The 22,585-nt window shown below is 40.2% G+C and overlaps 1 protein-coding gene across 6 annotated transcripts in view; it reads left to right on the top strand.

The window, feature by feature from the left end:
• The window catches only part of SLC15A2 (solute carrier family 15 member 2), a 94,521-nt gene that overhangs the window by 6,568 nt on the left and 65,368 nt on the right, over window positions 1-22,585 (top strand). For all 6 annotated transcript variants that reach the window (XR_013413339.1, XR_013413338.1, XM_077989894.1 and 3 more), the window contains 6 exon segments: window positions 11,298-11,390; window positions 12,817-12,916; window positions 15,010-15,100; window positions 15,394-15,471; window positions 21,859-21,941; window positions 22,452-22,538. Coding sequence is in view for 4 of the 6 variants with exons in the window: in XM_077989894.1 (XP_077846020.1) it covers window positions 11,298-11,390; window positions 12,817-12,916; window positions 15,010-15,100; window positions 15,394-15,471; window positions 21,859-21,941; window positions 22,452-22,538 (532 nt within the window). In the remaining 2 variants the exon portion in view is untranslated.

The raw sequence follows: 22,585 nt of genomic DNA, 5'->3' as shown, positions 1-22,585 counted from the left end.
AATGATCTCTTTTTCATGTCTGCTTGCATTGTTTCTGCTTCATGGAAACCCCTTCTTCTCCATCCTTTCATGTCCAAACCCTTTAAGGCTCACTCAAATACCACCTATGCTATGTAGTATTCTCTGCCCCCTCATCTTTTACTATAGCCAGAAGTAATCTAGTGTTTTTTGAATTCTTTGTTTTCTCACCCTTATATGACATTTACTAAACTCTATCTTATTATAGTTATTTAATTATTTATATATGAATCTGATATCTTCTTTCAAACACCTAAAGGACAAAGTCATTTATATATATTTTTCCCCACCCACCCCATTTATATATTATATAAACATATATAATGTGTATAATATATAAGTATATAATATTTAAGTATATATATAATATATATTTTTTTGGTCATTGAGACAAAGTCACACTCTGTCGCCCAGGCTGGAGTGCAGTGATGCAATCTCGGCTCACTGCAACCTCTGCCTCCCAGGTCCAAGCGATTCTCCTGCCTCAGCCTCCTGAGTAGCTGGGATTATATGCATGTGCCACCATGCCTGGCTAATTTTCATATTTTCAATAGAGATGAGATTTCACCATGTTGGCTAGGCTGGTCTCGAACTCTTGACCTCAAGTGGTCCACCCACCTCCCTCTTCCAAATTGCTGGGATTACAATTGTGAGCCACTGTGCCCAGCTGTGATTTATATTTTTATGCGAGAGCACGTAGAATAGTGCCTAGCACGTAGCAGGCCCACAGTAACTCTTTGAATTCATAAATTTATTCACCCTCTGACCCTCAAATGTAGCCACTTACTGCAGGTAGATGTAGACAGGCATGAAGGTTACTTTTATTTTATTGTGGGTATTGTGGTTGCTTTTTATTTTTATTTTTTATTTATTTATTTTTTGAGACGGAGTCTCACTCTGTCTCCCAGGCTGGAGTGCAGTAGCGCGTCCACTCACTGCAAGCTCTGCCTCCCGGATTCACACCATTCTCCTGCCTCAGCCTCCCAAGTAGCTGGGACTACAGGTGCTGGCCACCATGCCCGGCTAATTTTTTTGTATTTTCAGTAGAGACAGGGTTTCACCGAGTTAGCCAGGATGGTCTCGATCTCCTGACCTCGTGATCTGCCTGCCTCGACCTCCCAAAGTGCTGGGATTACAGGCGTGAGCCACCGCGCCCGGCCTGTGGTTGCTTTTTAAATAAGAAAACTTGGGGGTGATTGGTATCTCTTTCACAAAGGGAGTAGTTTGAGAAAACGTGGATAACTTGTTCTCCTGTAGTCATATTTGTGTGTATGTGCGTGTGCATGTGTGCGTGTTAACATATACAAACAGATGATAACAGCAACAAAAGAGAGTAAGTACTTAAAACTACCCTTCCTTAAGTTGGAAAATCAGAAAAAAGACAAGACTCTTCCTTTACTATCTTCTCTAATTTGAACCTGTAGCCTATTTTCTTCATTTGCCAGAGGAAAATGGATAGATTTTTGTTTCAAACCGTTAAGTTCTTCCCCACCTCTCATATGTTTCTCTGCCTGAGTATGTGTTTGTGTGTGTGCGTGTGTGTGTGTGTGTGTGGTGTGTTTACTTTTATTCAGGTGTTACCTTGAGGGTGAAAAGCCTTCTATAACATTAGAAAGATTGTTCAAACCCTGAAGTGCAATTTCCTGAATTTAGTAAACAACTTCTATTAAAAATCTTTCCTCTCTCTGCTATCCCAGAATAATAGATTTGTTAAGAGGAAATGGGCATCCAGAGTCCCTGACTCTTGTTTAAGGAACTCCCTATGCCAGGAAAGAAGTGATTCTTCCTTCAGAGCTACACACAGGAAAGACTAATCAATAGGTACACAGTGGGAAAACAAAAATTATTAGACATGCATATTGGTTTCTCAAGGATGCTATTTGTAGTGTCACGTTGGTTTTAAGAAAGGAAAACACTTTTAGTCATAGTTCCTAGATTTTATATGCTATTACCCAGGCTCATCGGTTTTGATTTTTGACCTGGGCAATCAGTTAGAACCACTCTCTTAAAGGTGTTTATCATGCTTTTATAAAAAATTTTAATTTAATTTTAATTTTTTATTATACTTTAAGTTCTAGGGTACATGTGCACAACGTGCAGGTTTTTTACATAAGTATACATGTGCCATATTGGTTTGTTGCACCCACGAACTCACCACTTACATTAGTATTTCTCCTAATGCTATCCCTCCCCTGGCCCCCACACCCTACGACAAGCCCCCATGTGTGATGTTCCCCGCCCTGTGTCCATGTGTTCTCATTATTCAGATCCCACCTATGAGTGAGAACATACGGTGTTTGGTTTTTTGTTCTTGTGATAGTTTGCTCAGAATGATGGTTTCCAGCTTCATCCGTGTCCCTGCAAAGGACATGAACTCATCCTTTCTTATGATTGCATAGTATTCCATGGTGTATATGTACCACATTTTCTTAATCCAGTCTATCATTGATGGACATTTGGGTTGGTTCCAAGTCTTTGCTATTGTGAATAGTGCTGCAATAAACATACATGTGCATGTGTCTTTATAGTAGCATGATTTATAATACTTTGGGTATATACCCGGTAATGGGATGACAGGGTCAAATGATATTTCTAGTTCTAGATCCCTGTTTTCCACAATAGTTGAATTGGTTTACACTCCCACCAACAGTGTAAAAGCATTCCTATTTCTGCACATCCTCTCCATCATCTGTTGTCTCCTGCCTTTTTAATGATTGCCATTCTAACTGGTGTGAGATAGTATCTCATTGTGGTTTTGATTTGCATTTCTCTGATGACCAGTGATGATGACCCTTTTTTCACGTGTCTGTCGGCTGCTGAAATGTCTTCTTTTGAGAAGTATCTGTTCATACACTTTGCCCACTTTTTCATGGTGTTGTTTGTTTTTTTTTCTTGTAAATTTGTTTAAGTTCTTTGTAGATTCTGGATATTAGCCCTTTGTCAGATGAGAAGATTGCAAAAATTTTCTCCCATTCTGTAGGTTGCCTGTTCACTCTGATGGTAGTTTCTTTTGCTGTGCAGAAGCTCTTTAGTTTAATTAGATCCCATTTGTCTATTTTGGCTTTTGTGGTCATTGCTTTTGGTGTTTTAGTCATGAAGTCCTTGCTCATGCCTATGTCTTGAATGGTATTGCCTAGGTTTTCTTCTAGGGTTTTTATGGTTTTAGGTCTAACATTTAAGTCTTCAATCCATCTTGAATTAATTTCTGTATAAAGTGTAAGGAAGGGATCCAGTTTCAGCTTTCTGCTTAGGGCTAGCCAGTTTTCCCAGCACCATGTATTAAATAGGGAATCCTTTCCCCATTTCTTGTTTTTGTCAGGTTTGTCAAAGATCAGATGGTTGTAGATGTGTGGTGTTATTTCTGAGGCCTCTGTTCTGTTCCATTGGTCTATACATGTGTTTTGGTACCAGTACCATGCTGTTTTGATTACTGTAGACTTGTAGTATAGTTTGAAGTCAGATAGCGTGATGCCTCCAGCTTTGTTCTTTTAGCTCAGGATTGTCTTGGCAATGTGGTGTCTTTCTGGTGTCCATATGAACTTTAAAGTAGTTTTTTCCAATTCTCTGAATAAAGTCATTGGTAGCTTGATGGGGATGGCATTGAATCTATGAATTACCTTGGGCAGTATGGCCATTTTCACAATATTGATTCTTCCTATCCATGAGCATGGAGTATTCTTCCATTTGTTTGTGTCCTCTTTTATTTCATTGAGCAATTGTTTGTGTTCTCCTTGAAGAGGTCCTTTACATCCCTTGTAAGCTGGTTTCCTAGGTTTTTTATTCTCTTTGTAGCAATTGTGAATGGGAGTTCACTCAGGATTTGGCTCTCTGTCCATTATTGGTGTATAGGAATGCTTGTGATTTTTGCACATTGATTTTGTATCCTGAGACTTTGCTGAGGTTGCTTATCAGCTTGAGGAGATTTGGGGCTGAGACAATGGGGTTTTCTAAATATACAATCATGTCATCTGCAAACAGGGACAATGTGATTTCCTCTTTTCCTAATTGGATACCCTTTATTTCTTTCTCTTGCCTGATTGTCCTGGCCAGAACTTCCAACATATGTTGAATAGGAGTGGTGAAAGAGAGCATGCCTATCTTGTGCCAGTTTTCAAAGGGAATGCTTCCAGTTTTTGCCCATTCAGTATGATATTGGCTGTAGGTTTGTCATAAGTAGCTCTTATTATTTTGAGATATGTTCCATCGATACCTACTTTATTGAGAGTTTTTAGCATGAAGGGCTGTGGAATTTTGTCAAAGGCCTTTTCTGCATCTATTGAGATAATCATGTGGTTTTTGTCATTGGTTCTGTTTATATGCTGGATTACATTTATTGATTTGCATATGTTGAACCAGCCTTGCATCTCAGGGATGAAGTCGACTTGATTGTGATGGATAAGCTTTTTGATATGCTGCTGGATTCGGTTTGCCAGTATTTTATTGAGGATTTCCACATCGGTGTTCACCAGGGATACTGGTCTAAAATTCTCTTTTTTTGTTGTGTCTCTGCCAGTCTTTGCTATCAAGATGATGCTGGCCTTATATAATGAATTAGGGAGGATTCCCCCTTTTTCTATTGATTGGAATAGTTTCAAAAGGAATGGTACCAGTTCCTCTTTATACCTCTGGTAGAATTCGGCTGTGAATCCGTCTGGTCCTGGCTTTTTTTTTTTTTTTTTTTTTTTTGGTTTGTAAGCTATTAATTATTGCCTCAATTTCAGAACCTGTTATTGATCTATTCAGAGATTCAACTTCTTCCTGGTTTAGTCTTGGGAGGGTGTATGTGTCCAGGAATTTATCCATTTCTTCTAGATTTTCTAGTTTATTTGCATAGAGGTGTTTACAGTATTATCTGATGGTAGTTTGTATTTCTATGGGATCGGTGGTGATATCCCCTTTATCATTTTTTATTGTGTCGATTTGATTCTTCTCTCTTTTCTCTTTATTAGTCTTGCTAGCAGTCTATTGATTTTGTTGATCTTTTCAAAAATCCAGCTCCTGGATTCATTGGTTTTTTGAAGGGTTTTTGTGTCTCTATCTCCTTGAGTTCTGCTCTGATCTTAGTTGTTTCTTGCCTTCTGCTAACTTTTGAATTTGTTTGCTCTTGCTTCTCTAGTTCTTTTAATGGTGATGTTAGGGTGTCAATTTTAGATCTTTCCTACTTTCTCTTGTGGGCATTTAGTGCTATAAATTTACCTCTAAACACTGCTTTAAATGTGTCCCAGAGATTCTGGTATGTTGTGTCAATTTGGCTTTCAACATTTGAAAGCCAATGTTCTCATTGGTTTCAAAGAACATCTTTATTTTTGCCTTCATTTCGTTTTTACCTAGTAGTCGTTTAGAAGCAGGTTGTTCAGTTTCCATGTAGTCATGTGGTTTTGAGTGTGTTTCTTAATCCTGAGTTCTAATTTGATTGCACTATGGTCTGAGAGACAGTTTGTTGTGATTTTTGTTCTTTTACATTTGCTGAGGAGTGCTTTACTTCCAACTATGTGGTCACTTTTGGAATAAGTGCCATGTGGTGCTGAGAAGAATGTATATTCTGTTGATTTGGAGTGGAGAGTTCTGTAGATGTTTATTAGGTCCACTTGGTGCAGAGCTGAGTTCATGTCCTGGATATCCTTGTTAACCTTCTGTCTCATTGATCTGTCTAATATTGACAGTGGGGTGTTAAAGTCTTCCATTATTATTGTGTGGGAGTCTAAGTCTCTTTGTAGGTCTCTAAAGACTTGTTTTATTAATCTGGGTGCTCCTGTAGTGGGTGCATATATATTCAGGATAGCTAGGTCTTCTTGTTGAATTGATCCCTTTACCATTATGTAATGGCCTTCCATGTCTCTTTTGATCTTTGTTGGTTTAAAGTCTGTTTTATCAGAGACTAGGATTGTAACCCCTGCTTTTTTTTGCTTTCCATTTGCTTGGTAGATTGGGTAGATCTTCCTCCATCCCTTTATTTTTAGCCTATGTGTGTCTCTGCACTTGAGATGGGTCTCCTGAATACAGCACACTGATGGGTCTTGATTCTTTATGCAATTTGCCAGTCTGTGTCTTTTAATTGGGGCATTCAGCCCATTTACATTTAAGGTTAATATTGTTATGTGTGAATTTGATCCTGTCATTATGATGTTAGCTGGTTACTTTGCCCGTTAGTTGATGCAGTTTCTTTCTAGCATTGATGGTCTTTACAATTTGGCATGTTTTTGCAGTTGCTGGTACCGGTTGTTCCTTTCCACATTTAGTGCTACCTTCAGGAGCTCTTGTAAGGCAGGCCTGGTAGTGACAAAATCTCTCAGCATTTGCTTGTCTGTAAAGGATTTTATTTCTCCTTCACTTATGAAGCTTAGTTTGGCTGGATATGAAATTCTGGGTTGAAAATTCTTTTCTTTAAGAGTGTTTAATTCCCCACTCTCTTCTGGCCAATAGATCTGCTGTTAGTCTGATGGGCTTGCCTTTGTGGGTAACCTGACATTTCTCTCTGGCTGGCCTTAACATTTTTTCCTTCATTTTAACTTTGGTGAATCTGACAATTAGGTGTCTCGGGGTTGTTCTTCTCAAGGAGTATCTTTGCGGTGTTCTCTGTATTTCCTGAATTTGAATGTTGGCCTCCCTCGCTAGGTTGGGGAAGTTGTCCTGGATAATATCTTGAAGAGTGTTTTCCAACTTGGTTCCATTCTCCCTGTCACTTTCAGGTACACCAATCAAATGTAGATTTGGTGTTTTCACATAGTCCTATATTCTTGGAGGCTTTGTTCATTTCTTTTTACTCTTTTTTCTTTAAACTTCTCTTCTTGCTTTATTTCATTCGTTTGATGTTCAATCACTGATACCCTTTCTTCCACTTGTTTGAATTGGCTATTGAAGCTTGTGCATGCATCACATAGTTCTCATGCCATGGTTTTCAGCTCCATCAGGTCATTTAAGGTCTTCTCTACAGTGTTTATTTTAGTTAGCCATTCATCTAATCTTTTCCAAGTTTTTTAGCTTCCTTGTAATGGGTTCAAACATCCTCCTTTATCTTCGAGAAGTTTATTATTACCAACCTTCTGAAGCCTACTTCTGTCAGTTCATCAAAATCATTCTCCATCCAGCTTTGTTCCATTGTTGGCAAGGAGCTGCAATCCTTCAGAGGAGAACAGGTGCTCTGGTTTTTAGAATTTTCAGCTTTTCTGCTCTAGTTTCTCCCCATCTTTGTGGTTTTATCTACCTTTGGTCTTTGATGCTGGTGACCTACAGATGTGGTTTTGGTGTGGATGTACTTTCTGTTGATGTTGATGCTATTTCTTTCTGTTTGTTAGTTTTCCTTCTAACAGTCAGGTCCCTCAGCTGCAGGTCTGTTGGAGTTTGCTGGAGGTCCACTCCAGACCCTGTTTGCCAGGTATCACCAGTGGAGGCTGCAGAACAGCAAATATTGCAGAACAGAAAACATTGCTGCCTGATCCTTCCTCTGTAAGCTTCGTCCCAGAGGGGCACCTGCCTGTATGAGGTGTCAGTCAGTCCCCACTGAGAGATGTCTCCCAGTTAGGCTACATGGGCTTCAGGGACCCACTTGAGGAGGCAGCCTGTCCTTTCTCAGAGCTCAAAAATCATGCTGGGAGAACCACTGCTGTCTTCACAGCTGTCAGACAGGGACGTTTAGGTCTGCAGAAGTTTCTGCTGCCTTTTGTTCCACTATGCCCTGACCCCAGAGGTGGGGTCTATGGAGGCAGCAGGCCTTGCAGAGCTGTGGTGGGCTCCATCCAGTTCAAGCTTCCCTGGCTGCTTTGTTTACCTACTCAAGCCTCAGCAATGGCAGATGCCCCCTCCCCCTGCTAGGCTGCTGCCTTGCGGGTCAACCTCAGACTGCTGCACTAGAAGTGAGCAAGGCTCCGTGAGCATGGGACCCACTGAGCCAGGCGCAGGATATAATCTCCTGGTGTGCCATTTGCTAAGATCATTGGAAAAGCACAGTATTTGGTTGGGAGTGTCCCGATTTTCCAGGTACAGTCTGTCATGGCTTCCCTTGGCTAGAAAAGGGAAATCCCCCAGCCCCTTGTGCTTCCTGGGTGAGGCGATGCCCCACCGTGCTTTGGCTCACTCTCCATGGGCTACACCCACTGTCCAACCAGTCCCAGTTAGGTGAACCACGTACCTTAGTTGGAAATGCAGAAATCACCATCTTCTGCATCGACCATGCTGGGAGCTACAAACCGGAGCTGTTCCTATTTGGCCATCTTGGAGTTATTATGCTTTTGAATGTCTTCTCCACACTTATCTTTTCTCTTTCTCCCAGTGGGTCTGCATAGTATGTCCTTTCTCCTCTTTTTTGTCTGATCTGAACTGACCTTCTTTTCTTCATGCAAGGTCTCTTCCTCTTCCATCACTACACACTCTCAACCTCTGTATATACCTCTTCTCGGTTCCTAAGCTCCTACTAAAAATGGCTGTGGCTTTTTATATTCTTATGGTGAAATAAAATATATTACTTCTTTCTCTTCCATTTCCTTTTTCCACATTAACTTGTTTGTGATAAAAGCAAAGGAATGCTGGGTTATGAGTTAAATATAGAAGCTCTACACCTAACCCTAATACTAATTAAAATGTCACTTTGGGGCCAGGTGTAGTGGCTCATGTCTGTAATCCTAGCACTTTGGGAGGCTGAGTTAGGAGGACTGTTTGAGGCCAGGAGTTTGAGACCAGCCTGGTCAGCATCGCAAGACCTCATCTCTACAATAAAAGAAAGTCACTGTTTATTTATTTTTATTTATTTATTTAATTTATTTATTTTTTTATTTCTTTGAGATGGAGTGTCGTTCTGTCTCCCAAGCTGGAGTGCAGTGGTGTGGGATCTTGGCTCACTGCAACCTCCACCTCCTGGGTTCAAGTGATCTGCCCATCTCAGCCTCCCAAGTAGCTGGGATTATAGGCACGCACCACCATGCCTGGCTAATTTTTGTATTTTTAGTGGAGGTGAGTTTTCACCGTGTTGGCCAGGCTGATCTTGAGCTCTTGACCTCAAGTGATCCATCCACCTCAGCCCCACAAAGTGCTGGGATTATAGGGGTGAGCCACTGCAACTAGCCCAAAAGTCACTGTTTAGAAATGTCATTTGACCTGTCTGGATTTCAGTTTCTTGATTTGTAAAATTGAAGGATTAGTGAAGTCATCCTAAAGCATTTCTGTGTCCTGTGGCTGGGATTACAATGACCCTAATATCTCATTTGAAATGCAGAATTTTCAGGTCTCTTGACTTCTTGCTCCTCCTATTAGTTTCCTGCCGTTAGTTTCCTCTCTGATATCCTTCATATCTAAACTATTTCCTATGAGGGCTTATTTGTTTTTTGTTTTGTTTTGTTTTTTGTTTTGTTTTGTTTTTATCTATAAGGTTGCCTATTTTCCTCCTAAACCACTTATACTTCTGTCATTCATTTAGTCCAAGCTTGTCCAACCTACAGCCTGCAAGCCACATGGAGCCCAGAACAGCTTTGAATGTGGCCCAATACAAATTTGTAAACTTTCTTAAAACATTATGATAATTTTTTTTTTTTTAACTCACCAACTATTGTTAGTGTTGGTGTATTTTATGTGTGGCCCAAGACAATACATCTTCCAATGTGGCCCAGGGAAGCCAAAAGATTGGACACCCCTGATTTAGTCCATCAATTCGATACTGATCTTACTACCCAGACTTTTATCACTTTGGCTCAAACTCCTTTTTTTCCCCTCTATGATGATCTAAGATAGATCATCTGTTTGGGGTTCATGATAGCTAGCATTTTTTTTCTGTTCCTTTTTATTCCCTTTCTTGCTATTTATTCTTCTTATTACAACAAGGAGAACCTTTCTCTAGAAGATGTTACAAGATCTTTTGGGAAAGCTTGTCCCCGCCCCTGATGTTAATTAGTCCTACATTAGTCACCTAACTTCTTTTTTTTTTTTTTTTTTTTTTTTTTGAGATGGAGTCTTGCTCTCTCACCAGCCTGGAGTGCAGTGGCACCATCTCTTGGCTCACTGCAACCTCTGACTTCCTGGTTCAAACAATTCTCCTGCCTCAGCCTCCCGCATAGCTGGGATTATAGGCGCATGTCCCTATGTCCAGCTAATTTTTGTATTTTTGGTAGAGATAGTGTTTCACCATGTTAGTCGGGATGGTCTCGATCTCCTGACCTCGTGATCCACCTACCTTGGCCCCACAAAGTGCTGGGATTACAGGCGTGAGCCACCGTGCCCAGCCTAGTTACCTAACTTCCTGCCCCCTACCCACCAGACCCTTTAAGGTCCCTGCCCTAGAAAGCCGACCCAAGGATTAGGCACTTAGAATGAGAAATCCACATCCTGAGAGTTTTGACATCTCCGGCCTCTCTTTGCTATCTTTATTCCATTCTATTCTCTGCATTCCACATTAGCATATAACATCTTAAAAATTGCAGGTGTAAACTGTATAATTTCCAAGGTTCATTATAATGCTAACATTCTACTTGTATGTAGGAATGCTGGTGTGGTAGTACACATAAGGAATATATGTTGTAGTGTGCCATATTCCAATGTGTGAATCTCTCTATATGTTCTTAGTGGAGTTCCTTATTCTTCTACTTTCTATTTGCTGTTCAAGTTCTTTGAGAAAACAATACAACAGAATGTTCCTTCCAACTGCATGGTTTTCATAACTGGACAGTCTATTCTAAGTCCCTGGCTCCTTTCTTACCCTTGTTAACTTGTCCCTGAAGAAACTGTGGTGAGGATTACAATTAATCCAAGAATCCAAGTTACCCAGGCTGAACCTGAGAGCTTTTTACCTCCCCAGTGCTTCTTTAATTTTGAGGAAGTCGTTGGGTTAGCCATTCCTGTTTACTTGAAGTTCTTCCTTGACCCCTCTTGCTCCCTACAGCAAAAGACATTCCTTGAGAAAAACGCCTAAAGTCCAAATATCCTCTTCTACTGGTTCTCCCATTTTAAAACATTATTACTTTTGCTACAAATCCACCTTGTTCTTGTCATGTCTGTACAAAGTAGGGTTTCTCTGTGTATGTGTGAAGTGAGCAGGTAGAAGGAAAGGGGAAGGTGGGTATAGGAAGGGAACTTGAACACTACAGAGTGAAGAATTCCACTCCTTTTTCCTAGTCTGTTTACTTCACTCACCATTATTGTCTCTATTTGGATTTCTCAGATAATTCTTTCCTCCTCCACTCCTTCCTCCTCCTCCTCCATTTATCCCCACACTGAGAACAGTATGAACCCTAAGTCTGTATTATTCAAGTCTCTCAGTTCTGGTTTTAGACTGACTGATTTAGCTCTCTCAACAGGACAATCATCTATCTCTCCTTGGTGTATGTGCTTGGCCATGTGATCAAGTCCTTGGGTGCCTTACCAATACTGGGAGGACAAGTGGTACACACGTGAGTAAAACCATGGAATCAACTAAACTGCTTTTCTCAAACATTCGTTACAAATGATTTTCTGTTTTCTTACCAGAGATGTCCCTTTATTTCCAATCTATAGTTTTACTACAAAAGAGGTTAAGAAAAACAGTCTTATAACCAGTTGAACTCTTTCCTGCTTTATCTGAGCTCATCTGTTTTTGGGACTTGTAGAATGCCTAGTTAGTATCCTCTTCATATGCTTGAAAATAAACAAAACCTTCACACCCTACATATTCCCTCACCTTTTTATTCATCCATGCAACTATACTTTGCATGGATGAATAAAAAAAGTCTATAAAAAAAAGTCTATAATGTTTCCTTTTAATTAATTGTAGAAGTCATACTCAAAGGGTTAAAAAAAAGTCTATAATGTTTCCTTTTAATTAATTGCAGAAGTCATACTCAAAGCTTCGAATATTTACATTTATGTGTAGTTCCATATATTTCAGTTGCTATTGATGTTTATGGGATCAGAGGCATTTGATAAATTCTGATGTCTGTTTGTTCAGTCAGTAGAGAGGATTACAGCTGTTCACGAAGCAGTTTATATGTATTCATGTTATAATGCGCCTGTGTGCCTGTGTACATGTATTTATCCTATGAGTTAGAAATTTTGTTTGTTTGTTTGTTTTTAGACAGAGTCTTGCTCTGTTGCCCAGGCTGGAGTACAGTGGGGTGATTTTAGCTCACTGAAGTCTCTGCCTCCTGGGTTCAAGTGATTCTCCCACCTCAGCCTCCCGAGTAGCTGGGATTACAGGTGCCCGCCACCACACCTGGCTGATTTTTGTATTTTTAGTAGAGACGGGGTTTTACCATGTTGACCAGGCTGGTCTTGAACTCCTGACCTCAGGTAATCCACCCGCCTTGGCTTCTCAAAGTGCTGGCGTAGCCTCTGCACCTGGCCTTGATATTTAATAAATACTACTTTCTTATTGGTGTCCCGTCAAATATCTTTGACACTGTTGCTATTAGCTATGATGAATTTGAACATTTTATATATTTTTTTTAAATTTTGGTGAGGATATGTGAGATCAGGGTCCTTAAAAGGTCTTTCTGTTGAAGTACTCCTTTGACTAAAACAAGATTGGGAACCAGTGTGTTAACTTTGGAGTTCCTTCAGTATCTGTTTCTATCGGATGCTCGTAAGGGGTAAATGGAACTACCAGGGATGAAATCTTCCCACGTAATGCATACTTTCTTGCAGAAGCCAAAGGATCATAAATATGGTAAGTGCCCATGAATACCTCCTAGGAATAAAGGCAAATGGAAAGTACCCATGGGGTAGAAATGTGAAGGGAATCTTTGCCCTTGTACACATTTTTTCCCCTCTGCAGCTATGTAGTCCATCTCTACAGGTGCATTTAGTATCAACATGGTTGGCATTCTCACCTCTCCATTTCAGAGTCCTATCATTAGTCGGCCTGAGTCTAATAGCTTTGGGGACAGGAGGCATCAAACCCTGTGTGGCAGCTTTTGGTGGAGACCAGTTTGAAGAAAAACATGTAAGAATCCTGTTATTTTGTATTTTCAAGAATATAGAGCCAGCATTAACAGTGGTACCTGGCAGGTAGCCATTTGCCAAGATTGAAGTAATCTACTGATCAGATCTTACCTGAGCAGTTGTATTCAATGCTGGATACTGGTCATTAATAGTGAGGAAAACTGAAACAGTTTCAAAGGAAAGAGACCAGGGTGGTAGATTAACTAAAAGGCATGTCTTATGAGGAAAGGTTGAAGGAAACGGGGATGGTTAGTCTGGATACGAACTAAGGAGAATACTATAGCTGCTTATAGATGCTGGAAGAATGTCAGTGATTAAAGCTGAGACCAATGAGTGAAAGCCTCCAAGAAGCCAGTGTTTTGCCTGATGGGTGGAAAAACTTCAAACAATTGTTAAGTTTACTCTAACTTGAGGTGTTTAGGAAGAGATATGGTAAGCACTTTGGGAATGGGAGGTGATGAGTAGTATAGAGATGATTTAAGCATCTTATTTTGAGATTCCATGAAAGGGGAAAATGACCAATTGCAAGGAAACATAATGAATGTCTATAGATGAATTTCCCTGGCTGATCATTCCCTCTCTTCCTAAATACTTTCCATTACCAGTAGTGAAAAATAAATGGGCCTCTATGAGAAAGCAGTGACAAATAGGCAAGGAAGTAGTCTATTTCTAGATCTTTCAACATTTCTGGCTTCCTCACTTTTGTTTCCAGTTTTCAGTTTTGTCTGTCTTCATGTATCCATTCCGTCTTCTCTGTTTATCTTTTTTCCAGTTTCTCTTTTTCCCCCTCACCACTTCTCTCTCTCTCTCTCTTTCCCCGCCCCCCACTCTCTCTCTCTCTCTTTCCTTTTCCCTCTTCTACCCTGATATAATGCCTATTATCTTTTTCTGCCTCTGCTATGCTGTCCTGTCTTCTAGTGTTTTTCCCACCTTTCAGGCCATTTGGGTTATTTTATACTCTTTATCTGTCCAAGAGTCCATAGATCATAATTGCTTGCTGACTTTGGAGAAAGAACCAACTTTTGGCAAGTGGGACCCTATGTATGATGAACTATACAAATTAGATGAGTGGAATAAGGTTTAAATTGAAACCAGGAGAGGAAACAAAACACACTATAAATAGACAATGGGGAAGGACTTGTTGTTCTAATGTGGCAGGGAGAGATCTGGGGTGTCAGAATGAAGCATGTCAGTGTATAATGAATGAAACATCAGCAACTTTATTTGAAAGTTGTTTCATTTGAGAACTGCTCCACAAAGATATTTCACTTAGTAGGACGAATCCGCCTCCAGGTTTCTACTAGCCACTTCTAAGCCTGCTGATTTCTTTTTAGACTCTCTGGCAGATCTCCCTTAAGCACTAGGTGAACTATCCTGCTTCATTAACAGTTGACTCTACTGTCCTATGTTCTGGTACTATTCCTACCATACACTCCTACCACAAAATCTATTATTTAACTAAATCAGGCATTCACTTAGTTAATACAGTCAATAAACATTTATCGAGTCCCTAATATATGTCAGATGCTGTGCAAGTTACTGGGGATTACAGAAATTAGTAAGATAAAATTTCTGCTCTAAAGAAACTCACAACATACTGACAAAACAGACATTTATGGGAGGCAGAGGCAGGAGAATGGCTTGAGCCCAGGAGGCAGAGTTTGCAGTGAGCTGAGATTGCGCCACTGCACTCCAGCCTGGGCAACAGAGTGAGACTCCATTTCAGAAAAACAAAAACAAAAACAAAACACACACACACACACACACAAATGCAGACATTTAATGCAAAGACATTAATATTCAAATAGCTATATACAGGACACAGTAGTGGCACTGAAGACAGGAAGATTATTTTTAACCTATGCAAAGGGAGGAAAAGAATGTTAAAGCTGCTCTGGAGTTTGAAAGGTGAGTAAATGATTGGGGTCAGCCAGCCATGTTTTTAAATATCTATTAATAATATGAAATTCAGGTATTATGGAAGCAATATCTGAATCTTTCTCTTTGTATGTACCTTCAGCTCTGAATCTGAACATGGAATGGGGCTGGAGCTAGGGGACACATTGCACTGATGATTTATCCTGTTTGTTTCAGGCAGAGGAACGGACTAGATACTTCTCAGTCTTCTACCTGTCCATCAATGCAGGGAGCTTGATTTCTACATTTATCACACCCATGCTGAGAGGTTAGGATTTTTTCTGATGGGAAAAAGCTTTGCTCTGGTCAGCCAAAAAGCTGTTCAAGGCTTTCTCCTGTCCATTGTCTCCTTTTATAAGAGCTTGATAACCTGTGAAAATTTATTTTAGTCTTGATTTGTCTTGCCCAAAGGAAGAATTATGGATTGGGTGATGGGAGGAAAGAGGATGGTTATGTCTATTCTGCAAGCTCAGGTTTATTTGACAACCTGAACTTGTAGAATAAAACATCAAATATTCAAGACTCAGAGTTACTTTCCTCCTCACATCCCATTTTCTTTAGGAGATGTGCAGTGTTTTGGAGAAGACTGCTATGCATTGGCTTTTGGAGTTCCAGGATTGCTCATGGTAATTGCACTTGGTAAGTTCAGTGAAGCAAAGGAAACTAGTAATCATTGATACCTGTCACATGTAAAGCATCATGTAGGCACTTTACACAAGCTGTTTCATTCAATCCTCACACTAGGGCCTATTGGGTAACAGTTATTGTAAGGGTTTCCCCTCAACTTTGGAGGTAGATTCTGAATGAAGTCAGAAACTTTAAGAAAAGTGTCCAAGGTTGCATAGATGCTTTCTGGGGAGCCTTAAAAAAGATCAAACTCTGGGCCAGTCAGGGACTTGGGCATTTCTTAGTAACTCAGGTCATTCTAATGTATACTCAAGGTGGAGATCCACTGCTCTACACTATAATATATAGGGAAGCAAGGAAGATAACCCTCTTTCAAACTAGTTTACTTCATATGATACTTATTTATCTGGTAATTGGAAAAGATTTTAAATTCTCTAAGCCTTTTAAAACAGCTTCTAGGTTTAGCTATTTCTGCCCTGCTCTGTAGTGCCCCCCTGGAGTGCCCCCAAAGAGTCTGCCCTTGAGTAAAGAGAATAAGAGGAGGTGAATAAGTAGGTGAAAATTAATGCAACTTAAATCAAGTGGCGTTCTTTTTATCCCTGAGAACCCAGTCCTGGAAGAGAAGAGGGATATGGTGTTCCTTATTTTACACAGCCTGAGGGAAAACTTGGGCATGATTATTTCTAATCATTGACCTGGAAACCTGTTCTCACTCTGAGCCTCAGCGTGACACCCCCCTGGAAGATATCCAGTGCAAACCCATAAAGAGCTCAACAGAGGAAAAACAGCCCAGAGACTCAATGTTCAGTGTATTATCTAACAGGGAGTGGATGGGAGGGTGGTGATAGTAGTACTCAGAATTCCCAATGCCAAGGAAATTTATTATAGGTGAGCTGTGATAATATATTCCCTACTTCCTTCTTCATTCAAAGCCAAATATTTTCCCGAATATTTGCATGATAATATTTACATAATAGAGTAATTATGAAGATAAAAAAGAGACGATATAAATGAAATGTTTTATAAATTATGAAATGTTAAGTGCTAGCTGTCATTGTTAGTCAGCAGCTTCAGTTTTCTGGGTACTAATCGATAACTCAATTCTCTGATCTTTTACTATAATTAATTTCTTTTTTCTTTTTTTTTTTTTTTTCTTTTTTGAGACAGAGTCTCACTCTGTCACCCAGGCTGGAGTGCAGTGGCATGATCTTGGCTCACTGCAAGCTCTGCCTCCTGGCATTCTCCTGCCTCAGCCTTCCAAGTAGCTGGGACTATAGGCACCCGCCACCATGCCTGGCTAATTTTTTGTGTTTTTAGTAGAGACGGAGTTTCACCGTGTTAGCCAGGATGGTCTCGATCTCCTGACCTTGTGATCCACCTGCCTCGACCTCCCAAAGTGCTAGGATTATAGGCATGAGCCACCGCGCCCAGCCAATTAATTTATTTTTTCATTCAATCATTTATTTAACCAACATTTAATGAACCTGTTGTGTGCCATATTATGTGCTAGGTATTGGGATCACACTGGTGAATTGGATACCTGGAGAGTTCATGTTCCCAAAGAGCTATATAGTTCAGTAGAGAGAGGAAGGCAAACAAGTAAAAGGAATTTACAATATAGTATGATCAGTATTTCCCAGATCAATATAGTATGATCTAGGAAAGTACAGAGAGAGCTATGGGAACTACATAAAAGGAATGTTTAATTAAGACCTTGAGGGACCAGGCACAGTGGCTCACACCTGTGGGAGGCCGAGGCAGGAGGATTGCGTGAGCTCAGGAGTTTGAGACTATCCTGGACAACATAGCATGACTCCATCTATACAAACATTTAAAAATTAGTGGAATATGATGGCACACACCTATGATCCCAACTATTTGGGAGCTGAGATGGGAGGATCGCTTGAGCCTGGAAGGTCAAGGCTGCAGTGAGCCATGATTGTGCCACTGAACTTCAGCCTGGGCAACAGAACAAGCCCCATCTCATAAATAAATAAATGAATAAAATAATAAATAAATAAATAATACTTTGGGGGTTGTAAAAAGTTTGCCTAAAGAAATGACATTTAAGGTGAGACCTAAGGGCTGAACAGCAGTTAATCAATAAAGAAATTATAAGTGATGCAGAAAGAGGACACAGTAGCTGTAAGACAAGAGGCTGAGAAATAGCATGACATGTTTAAAAGCTTTAAAGGCATTCGGATTACTTAAAGCATGAATGAGAATGATAAAGAGGAGAAACTGCCAGAAACCAGATAATGAAGGGCCTTTTAAACCAGCAAGGAATTAGAACTTCATTGTGAGGGAGAGTGGGGAACTCTCAAAACATTTTAACAGATGAATAATTGCTAGATTTTAATTTCTCAATGATGTTTCTATAATGTAGAGAAAGGATTGTGTTCAGATGAGGCAAGGATAATATTTATTTTGATTACTGAATTTTTTGATATTTGCTTAAATTTAGTGCTTGAGATGAGTGCCTCACTCAGTTCACCCTAATCTGGCCCTGGTTGAATTAACAAACCTTAGAATGGTTACATATGTTAAGTAAGGGAGAAGATAAGTCAAGGTTTAATGTAGTGTTCTGAACCTTGAGCAACTGGGTAGGCAGTGGGGTCATTAACTGAGATACTGAGGAAAAGCCAGTTTGGGGCAATGTTGATAAATTTAGTTTTGAACATGTTGCATTTTATATGTAGTTGGAATATTTAATTGGAGTTACCAAACAGTTATTTGGAAATACAGGATTAGAGCGTAGAAGAAATGTTTGCACTATAGATATAGATCTGGAGTCATTAGTATATGGGTAGCAATAAGCCATGAAATGAAGATAGATAACTAAAAGCTAGTAAGATAAGAGTAAGGTTAAAAAAAAATGTGGGTTGGGAGGATAGGTTCAAACTTCAAGGAGTGCCAGGATTTAAAAGATAGGCAAAGAGGAAAAGCCCACAAATAAGACTAAGAAGGAATGGCCGAAGTGGTAATAGTGCTATCTTGGATACCAAGAGGATTTCAAGAAGGGATTCATTCAGCGTGATAAATGTTACTGAGTGGGAGATTAAGATAGGGGTGACAGATGTCTATTAAATATAGCAACAAGGAGGTCACTGGTATGATTATATCAGTTATGGTAGAATGGTGGAGGCTGAAGACTGATTGGAGGAGACTGAGAAGTAAATGCTACAGGATTCCTTTGGTGCTGCTTTGTCAGCCAGAAATCTCTGTGGCCACTGCCGCCTCTGTTCGGGCCTTGTTCTGGCCCACTGGGCTTGCTCCACCTGCTCAGCCTGGTAGGCTGCACTTGGCTCCCACCTGCTCAGATCCTGTGCCTACTTCCATGCTGTGCCCAGCTCCATGCTCAGCCCATGACTGGACTAGGCATGCAACGAGCAGCTTCTGTGTTGGGTGTGGCATCTAGACAAGGGGAACACGGTGGCACCCAAGAACTCAGAGATGCTAGCAATCGCAGAGCCCTAAGGGATGTTACATCTCCTGTTCAGGAATTCCCGAGGTCTGAGCCCCCAGAAATGTTACAGCTGTTCACTCCTGTCGTTCAACGAGCAGGAGCATGTTACAACTCTCTTTCTTCTGTAATCTAGCGAGCAGGAGCGTGTTACGGCTCTTTTATTCTCGCTGCCCACAGCTTGGTGAGCTGACCAAGGGTGTCACAGCCCTTTCATTCCCACCACCCACAGTTCAGCAAGTTCCGGGTCCTTGTCCCATGACCAAGAGAAATGAGGTGTGTGGACACCAGAGAGTGAGTAAAGCAGAGAAGAGAAGAATTTTATTGAGTGGCAGAAGGAAAGCTCTGAGCTCCTAGAAGGGACCCGAAGTGGGTAGCTGTCTGTGAGGCTTAGTGTGGGTTTTTTACGGGCTTTGAATGGGGGAGTGCATGCTGATTGGTCCATGGGTGGGTTTGGAAAAAGCACCACTTGATTGGTTAAAAGCCATCATCCAAAAGGAACCAATGGAGAGAGAGGGTAAGACGGAGATAGAAGTTCTCACTCAGGTCATGGACTCTATCAGGAACCGGCAACTCAGTTTTCAGGCTTCAAACTGTCTTTGGCTTGAAGATCAGGTTTCACTGGGACCCGTCCATGTCTGCCTGGGAATTTATCTGCCTCTTGTCACTATCAGTAAGAAAGTGAAATAATATTTATAGCTGGAAGGTGACGTGGATTCAAGAAAGGATATTTAGCATGTTTGAATGTTATTAGGAATAATCCAGTGCAGAAAGAAGTTGAAGATACAAGATAAAGACAGTATAATCAGTATGAAAACACATATGAGCAAATTAGCTTTGGATAGGAGGAGGAATATCACCTTCACCTACCTGGAGGGAGGACAGGATGAGTGTGAATACAAGAATTAATAGATTTGGTGGCAGGAAATTGAAGGAGTTTCCATTAGAAGGTCCAGCCTCTTTCTAGGATCATTCTTAGTTTCAGGAGCAGTTTATTCTCTACCCAAAATTTTCCTCTTTTTTAGGTACCTCCTTTTTTTTTTTTTTTTTTTTTTTTTGAGATGGAGTCTCGCTGTGTCACCAGACTGGAGTGCAGTGGCACAATCTCAGCTCACTGCAATCTCCGCCTCCCAGGTTCAAGTGATTCTCCTGCCTCAGCCTCCTAAGTAGCTGGGACTACAGGTGCCCACCACCACGCCCAGCTAATTTTTGTATTTTTAGACGAGACAGGGTTTTACCATGTTGGCCAGGTTGGTCAGCTCGATCTCTTGACCTTGTCATCCGTCCGCCTCAGCCTCCCAAAGTGCTGGTATTACAAGTGTGAACCACTGCACCCAGCCTTCTAGGTACTTTTTTATCTGCACACTTGACTCTCAGGATTAGCATTCCTCTACTGAACTATTTTTTCTATCAACCGTGAGAAGGGTGTTATAGATAAAGGGTGCTATTTGGAGAAGCTTTGGGGAAACTGAGAGGATGAATGAGAAAAAGTGGTAGAGTGAATCTGACTGAGAGGAATGGAGATATTAAAAAGTGATGGGAGAGAAAAGTAAAGTGATCTCTGCATTCTGATGTGTAAGGATACTGGAAAATGCTACTGGTCCCTGAAAAAAATCATCTTTAGCAGAGGATCTACTAGAGGGGCATCATGCTGAAGCTAGGAAATCTGTTAAGGAGGAAAGTGCATCTGGGAGGGAACCAAGATGGAGTTTTTCTATTGAGTTTAATTTAATGAAATTGAAAAAAAAACCCACTGTTTTATAACTACAAAGGTAATACCAGCTCATTGTTAATTTGAAAAATTAAAGAAATGAAATCCCCTTAAATTAGCTGTGGAGATGTGGTTAAAGGACAGAGATATGGGCTGAAAGAAACAGAATGAGCTCAAGAACAGAAATTGTATAGAATAGAAGTGTTTGTCAAAATGATGAATCGTGGTTACAGTATAGGGTACCTCAAAAAGATTGATGAAATATAAAGTGGGAAACAGCAGGTTGAGGTGAGCTCCTTTGAGGACAGGGACCTTGTTTTTTTCACCTGTGTTACCAGTAGTGTCTAAAAATTAGTGAGTGAGATGCATTATAAGGATTAAATACATAGATTTTTGAGTCAGTCAAGCCTCAGGTCAAAAGTCCAGTTCTGGTATTTTCTAGCAGTGTAACCTTGTATAGGGTGCTTAATTTCCTTAATATTCCTTCATGTATAAAATAGAGATAGCGGCACATATTTTGTCAAGCTAAATCAGTCAATGTATGTAAAATGCTTAACAAGGTACATGTGATAAACCTTCAAATAGATGGTAGGGCTAACAATAACTATCAGGATAACAGTGAATTTGGGAAAGTCAGGCCAGGAGTTTGGGTGAGTTAAGTATTAATAGATCCTGGAAAGAAACATTTGGCATCAGATTAAAGAAGGAAGAGACTAGGGAATGAGAAACTAGTTGGTGGCCATTTTAATAATCCAAAGTACAAGTTGTGAAGTCCTGAACAAGAGTGGTAGCAGTAGTAAAGTGAAAGAGGGGGCAAATAGGCAATACATTAAAGAAAGAGGACCAATAAAACTTGGTAACATTTCAGATATGGAGATGGAGAAAGAAGAGTAAGAAGTCACAGATGACTTCCACTTCTGTCATTACATGAAAGTCTCAATAGATATCTCTCTTAACAACATACCATTTTATCTTCTCTTGGCTCCTGCAATTTTGATAACTCCAAAAGTCAGGAAATGTAAGTTAGTTCCCTCTTTATGAGATTTCCCAGCCACTCCCACAGTTCAGCAGCCTGCCCTTAGCACTGATATATTGAATGTGCTATTTAGGTTGGTGCAAAAGTTATTGCGGTTTTTGCCATTGAAAGTAATGGCAAAACCGCAATAACCTTTGCACCAACCTAATGAATGAGAAGCTAAGAAACTTGTTTGTGTATCAACTGCAGTTGTGTTTGCAATGGGAAGCAAAATATACAATAAACCACCCCCTGAAGGAAACATAGTGGCTCAAGTTTTCAAATGTATCTGGGTAAGTCCATAAATTGTTTTCTTGCCTTTTTCAATCAAAAGAAAGAGATGCTATGCTGAGAATCTTGGCCTTCAAACATGGACATACATTTTTCTCAATGACCTCTGTTCTACTTCCATGTTTTTTAACAAGCTGAGATTAACCAGTCTTCTTCTTATGGCTCTACTTAACCATTAAGTTTAAAAAAGGTAATCATCTTTTAAAATTGGCAAAAGTCTTCTGAAATGTAATTATGTATAGACAGATAACTTTTTTCTTTTTTGTTGTTATTTTTTGTTTTGAATGGCAAGTTCTTTCTTAAAGTGATAGATAAAATTATATCAGAAATATTCTGAAATTCAGTGCCTATAAAATTATATCAGAAATATTCTGAAATTCAGTGCCTGATTAGGTCAAAGAGTTGGAATAAGTCACGAAAAGTATGGTGTTTGAAGGAAGGTACAATAAGTTGGAAAAGGCAGAGGATGTTTTTCTGTTTGTCTCTCCCATGATGTCTATGCTCTGCCCTAGTTTGCTATTTCCAATCGTTTCAAGAACCGTTCTGGAGACATTCCAAAGCGACAGCACTGGCTAGACTGGGCAGCTGAGAAATATCCAGTAAGTTGGAAATGCAGAAACATCTTATGGCTTGATACAGTCTTTCC

This window comes from Macaca mulatta, chromosome 2 (genome assembly GCF_049350105.2).
Source record: "Macaca mulatta isolate MMU2019108-1 chromosome 2, T2T-MMU8v2.0, whole genome shotgun sequence".
NCBI lineage: Eukaryota > Metazoa > Chordata > Mammalia > Primates > Cercopithecidae > Macaca > Macaca mulatta.
Note: the sequence above shows the minus strand (reverse complement) of the source record. Positions and strands in the feature narration are given on the sequence as shown.